General features: G+C 35.8%; 1 protein-coding gene across 1 annotated transcript; it reads right to left on the bottom strand.

The window, feature by feature from the left end:
- Positions 1-280: 280 nt before the first annotated feature.
- On the bottom strand, positions 281-1,519 carry LOC138884948 (uncharacterized). The gene has a single exon (XM_070165827.1). It carries the CDS (start codon positions 1,517-1,519, stop codon positions 281-283), a length of 1,239 nt encoding a protein of 412 aa, XP_070021928.1.
- Positions 1,520-1,771: the final 252 nt, after the last annotated feature.

A 1,771-nucleotide genomic window follows, 5' to 3' on the forward strand; every position in this document is an offset into this window, starting at 1 on the left:
GTACCTTGAAAGTCATCAATAAAAGTAATAAAATACTTATGATTGGTCAAAGTAGGTACATAAGGTCCGCTAATATCAGTATGAATTATTTCTAAGAGTTCAGAGCTCCTAGTGGAATCCTTTCTCTTAACCTTGGTCATTTTACCCTTAACACAATCCACACAAGTTTCAAGATCTTTTGGATCAACAATAGGTAAAATATTTTCCTTTATCAATCGTTCAATTCTTTCTTTAGAAATATGACCAAGACGCCTATGCCATAATAGGTAAGACGTTTTACTCATAGCAGATCTTTTGTGGGCAATATTTCAACATGCATTGCAGAAAACGTTTCATTCAATACATTCAAGCGATATAGACCATCACTTAAAAACGCATCAGCAACAATATGTGAATCATAGAAAGTTTTAATAATACCATTATTTTGTTGAAATGAATAACCAGCTTTGTCCACAAGGGAAACCGAAACTAATTTCCGTCTCATAGACGGTACAAAAATAGTATTTTCTAAACGAATACTAGAATTTTTCTTAAAAGGTAAAATAGATATCCCTATAAATTCTACTTTTGCTTTGAGTCCATTGCCCACAACAACACTGGCTTCATCCTCTTTTGGCTTCCGTCTGCTTACTAGGTCCTGCAAGTCATTGGTTACATGAATAGTTTCACCACTATCTAACCAACAGGAATATAAAGGAACATGAACAAGACTAGTTTCGAAGCAGACAAAGGCCAAAAGATTGCTTGATTTCTTTTTCAGAGGACAACCAACTTTCTTATGACCTACTTGTTTGCAATTCCAGCACTTGATTTCTTTCTTAATTACAGCTTGAGGACCAAGAGAATTATGAGACGGACCTTGGTTAACACCAGGCTTATTAGTATGACCACTATTGCCACCCGGATGGTGAGAATGGCCATGTTTCTTTTTATGAAATTTGGGTCCACCTTTTCTTTTATAAGAGGGATAATTAGCTGATCCAGATGAACTAATAAAGTTCACTACACCCTCAACTTTCTCCTTTTGGATCCTCTCTTCCTCTACCACACAAACAGTAATAAGTTCATCAACACTCCACTTATCTTTTTGTGCATTATAGGTTGTCTTAAGTTGGTTAAACTGCTCAGGAAGGGACCTTAGAGATTGATGAACAAGAAAATCATCGGTAATAGTTACACCTAAATTGTTCATTTTGGTAGCAATGTTAATCAATTTTATAATGTGATCACGGACACTACCTACAAGGTCATACTTTATGGTAGACAAGGAATCAATTAGGCTACTTATCTCATCTTTATCAGATTCTAGGAATTTCTGTCCAATGGCACTCAAGAAATCTTTTGCATTTTCATTATCCTTAATTGCACCTTTTATGTGATCACAAATGGATCTCTTTATGATCATAAGACTCAACTTGTTAGCCTTCATCCATTTTTCATACTTAGCATTTTCATCAGCAGTGCTAGTAGTTGTAAGTTCAGCAGGTTTCTGTTCAGTCAATGCAAAGTCCAGGTCCATCAGACCTAACACATTTCAACATCCTGTTTTCATTTCTTGTAGTTGCTACTAGTCAAAGTTTCAATGGAATTCAACTGAGTAGTCATGTTGCGAACAGCTGTATAAGCAAACAACATATAAATTAGATAAAATTATGGGCTAGAATATGCAACTGTCTCCCCTTTTAAAAATCAAGGAGTCCAAGGAATTCATTGCATCCTCACCTTTAGGTAAGAGATACAAAACCTCCCCCCCCTTGTTATCCAAGAGCGC

This window comes from Nicotiana sylvestris, chromosome 2 (assembly GCF_000393655.2).
Source record: "Nicotiana sylvestris chromosome 2, ASM39365v2, whole genome shotgun sequence".
Taxonomy (NCBI): domain Eukaryota; kingdom Viridiplantae; phylum Streptophyta; class Magnoliopsida; order Solanales; family Solanaceae; genus Nicotiana; species Nicotiana sylvestris.

Bases quoted from the DNA above. Each gene is read 5' to 3' on its own strand.
- LOC138884948 (XM_070165827.1), bottom strand. From the start codon at position 1,519: ATGGACCTGGACTTTGCATTGACTGAACAGAAACCTGCTGAACTTACA.